We start from the raw sequence: 3,871 nt of genomic DNA on the forward strand, positions 1-3,871 counted from the left end.
GCCACCATGCTGCCCCAGCCCTCATGCTGTGACCCACCACCTCTGGGCTTCGTCTCTTCTGTAAAGTGCAGACCCTCAAGCCCTATGGCTGTCTGAGGACATTTCTAGCCAATTCTAGGAACTAGCCCCCACTGGTTACCTAGCTGACCCCAGGGGCTGACAGACCCATAGATAATCCAGAAGAGGAGACATAGAAGGGTCTGTATCAGGCTGGGGGCATTGGGGCAGGTGGGCCTCACAGTGAACACTTCGGTCTAGTGTTTCACTTCTAGTTAGTTACAAGACTGAAGACATGGGATTTGGGCCATTGTGTAATAAATGCCACTTCCATTTAATTAATTGTTTAATTAATTAATTGTTCCATTAATTGTTCAACAGAAACAATGAGTGACTAGGAAAACTGGGGAAGAAATGAAGGTTGGTGCTTCACCTTATACCACACACCAAAAAATCAAATCTAGGTGAATTCAATATTTACAGTAAAGAGAGAGATATTTATAGTGAAGTAAGGGTGGTGGCAGAGGTGAATATTTAACTGCTTTTAGGGTGAAGACAAGCTAAACAAGACACAAAATTTCAAAAAGCTCAACTTCCCACAAAAGATATACAAGCGACAAAACAAATAAACAAAGTGCAACATCATTAGTAATTTTTAAAAGCTCATTAAAATAGACCCTATGTTGTACTCATCGGGTGGGTTAAACTTCTCCCGTTAACCCTTACAGTCTGTGCTGGCACGTTGTCAGAGAGCCCTTTCTCCTCTCCTGCCTTGACAGTGAAGTTGGCACAGCCTCTCATGCAGATGATGGGAGAGCCCGGCTCAGGGGGAGCTGGTCCAAGCACATCCTCCCAGGGTGCAGCACACACCTGTCGCTCCCCGGGAGACACACACTGCAGAAAACATGCAAAGTTTCACAGAGCTTGAGAAAAGTTTCCACCAGAACACCTCTGATGTGCCTTCAAAGCCCCAAAGAAAAGCTCAAGTGGAAGAGAAGCTGGGTATCTATTTCCTGCTCCCACCAGGATGCCTTCTGCCCAAGTAGCAGCTTGCCACTACCCCTGTGATACAGTGTCCCAGAGTCTCGGATACAATTTTACTACATCTCCAATACAATGTCACCACACCTCTGGTACAGTGTTACAATCTCTCTGATCAGACAGGGGTGTGGCTGGAGAACTAGCTCCCAGATGAATCAGGCCCTGGGTCAGAGGCCCTGCAGCATCATCCCTGCGCCCTGGGCCTCTCCCTCCCTTCTCTGCAAAAACCACTCGGTCCTTCTGGCTTCTGACAGCACAAATGCCAAGCCCTGTCCATCAGCACTGTGCATGGTCTGCTGAATGCTGGTTCTGCAAAAGGATGGGAAGAATCATAGGAATGAGAGCATTAGAGTCTCGTGACTTTCAGAAACCTGGGGTTTATGTGGCTTGGTCAGCCTCCAATAGGCCTGCAGAGCCACTCACATGCCTCATGCTAGAAATTTCCCAGGGGCTTCCCAGGCACACAAGAGTTTCTAGGACTGCCTTCCTGGCAACCTCTAGGGAACTATACTCTTCACTTCCTCTATGTCCACCACTGTTCTTACACAGACCCAGCTCCATCCCACCCGGAGCCCCCGGCCTGAGCTCTGTCCCTCCCCACCACCCAGAACCCATGTATGTGTGTCTGTACGTCCCATATAGCATTGCTGCTAAAGTTTTAACCCTACAGCATCGGCCCAGGGTCTGGCTCATGGGAAACCCTCAGAAACCTGTTAAATGAAATGGGCTGCTAACCCATGAAGCCTGGAGGGGACTCTGTTAACCTATGAAGCCTGGAGAGGACCCAGGAGTAGGTGCTTTGGAGGCTCCAGAGAAAGGAAGGAAATGGGAGACAGGCATTGCCCTAAGAGCAGAGGGACCTTGGGACCAGGTGGGCAGAGATGCGCCCACTCATTACAAGTTGTAGGCGAAGCCTGGCCTGTCTGCTGGGCTTAACCACATGAACTACAAAGTACTGCCAGGTGTGAAGTACAGGGAAAGCACATTCCCGGGTGAAAGGGACGCTGGAGCAGAGATCAGCACCCCTTGCCAGCCCTCCCTTCTTCCCATAGAATCTCACAGACTTCTGGGATTCCGGCTGAAGGCAATCCTGTGTGTTCACAGGGCAGCCATTGAACCCCTGAAGCGACACAGGCTAGTTGAGGCAGCTCAATCCTCCTCTGTTTGAAGGAGATCTGCCCCTGCCTAAAGGACGTGCGGCTCCCAACCTGGGGGACCTTGGCTGGCCTGAGCCTGGGCTGGAGCGCTGGCGAGACAGCAGTCCGGGGCCCTGCTTCTGTGTCCCTCAGATCCAGCGGTAAGCAGCCGAGAGAGGGAAGGGGGGCATCTTACTGCAGTGAGAGAGTGCTGCCCTCAGCTAAGCAGAAAGGAAGAGTCTTCAAAATGCAGTTTTTCAACTGGTGCTAAACAAGTTAAAAGATAAGTGACCTCTGACCCCTCCTTCAGAAGTAGATGGCCCAAAGGCAGGGCTCACGGTCTGACACATTCTCCTGGAAGAAGGGGTCACTCACTGTCTCACATTTTAAAACCCCACACTGAGCAAAAACACAGTGAGAGTGCCCAAGGGCTGCCTGGGGCCAGGCGGTCAGAAGGTGAAGGAGCTGAGAATTTCTGGACTCCGGGGACTCACACCCTGATGACCACGGAGGGGACATCGGCCAAAACTCATCAAACTACACAAGTGAGATTGCGCTTTTCTTTAATGTAAATCCTACCCCAGTAAGGCTGACTTAAAATTAACTAGAAAGAAAGCTCGATTTCTCCAACAGTGACCCAAAAGTCAACAGGAGCCAGAAGCAGCACTCAGACACCAGCTTGGTACTAGCTGCCCTTACCGTCTGTGCTGACAGAGGGCCTGGGACCCTCCTGAAGGAAGGACAGTCCCAGGTTTTACTGAAATCAGGAGGCTGCGAGACCTCTTCTCATTTCCTCTGAAAATACACCTTCCCAGTTACATCTGGCTTCAACAGCTGTTAAAATAACATCCCACTCCTTACCAGAATGCAAATGTCAGTAAGAGGAAGCTGGCTGGGAGGAGCAAGAAAAGACAGTCCCTTAAGTACTAGCCAGAAAGTGGACTTACTATTAAAAAATAATAATAATAACATAAAACCCCACACACAACAGAGAAGGCAGGAAAAGCGGCCCTTCAAGGCAGACGCCGGGAGCACTGCTTCCTGTCCGGCTCAGACGCCCCTCCTGACAGCTTTCAGTGGCCAATGCTTTGTCCTTCCTGCTGACCGCCTTCGGTCACTGGTATTCATGAACTCCCTTCCTTTTCTCTCCACTGCCCCCAAATGGCACGCAAATGCCTGAAGGCAGGGACCCAGTCCTAGACCAGCCCCACAGAGAAGGCCCTGGGTGTCTTGTGAAGGTAGGAGCCACACGAAATGAAAACGCAGATCTGAGACTATGCGAGATTCTCTCCATTCCTACCATTTTCCCTGGGAAATAGTCTCATCGTTTCACAGCTCCTTCTCAGGAAGTACAGACACTTCCACCCACTGGCCTCACGCAGACAAGAGAAGGCCATCTGCGCGGAGCACCCCACCTACCAGAAGAGTATCCGTAAGATATTGGCCACCAGGAGCACCAGACACACGTAGGTGGAGAAGCCCTCGGCGTTCTGAGTCCGCCGGATGTCCCGGTACTGCGGGATGTATGGCACCACGCCTCCGAAGACCATGGCACCGGCTGCACCCCAGGAAACCAGCTGGTGCAGCGGGACCAGAAGCCAACCCAAGCCTTCCGCTTCCCTTCCGCTCGCCCGGCGGCCCGCCGGCCGACTGACGTCCACCCGGCCCGCGCGCCCTCCGCGCTCCCGGGCTCCCGG

The 3,871-nt window shown here is 52.0% G+C and overlaps 1 protein-coding gene across 2 annotated transcripts in view; it reads right to left on the reverse strand.

Moving 5' to 3' along the window:
* PQLC1 (PQ loop repeat containing 1) overlaps positions 1–3,865 on the reverse strand; it is a 40,862-nt gene extending 36,997 nt beyond the window's left edge. For both annotated transcript variants that reach the window (XM_010855068.1, XM_010855067.1), the window contains exon 1: positions 3,594–3,865. In XM_010855068.1, the coding sequence (XP_010853370.1) occupies positions 3,594–3,724 (131 nt within the window). In that variant the 5' untranslated portion in view covers positions 3,725–3,865. The remainder of the gene's footprint in view (positions 1–3,593) is intronic.
* Positions 3,866–3,871: the final 6 nt, after the last annotated feature.

Source organism: Bison bison, unplaced genomic scaffold (genome assembly GCF_000754665.1).
Source record: "Bison bison bison isolate TAMUID 2011002044 unplaced genomic scaffold, Bison_UMD1.0 scf7180017864353, whole genome shotgun sequence".
Taxonomy (NCBI): Eukaryota; Metazoa; Chordata; class Mammalia; order Artiodactyla; family Bovidae; genus Bison; species Bison bison.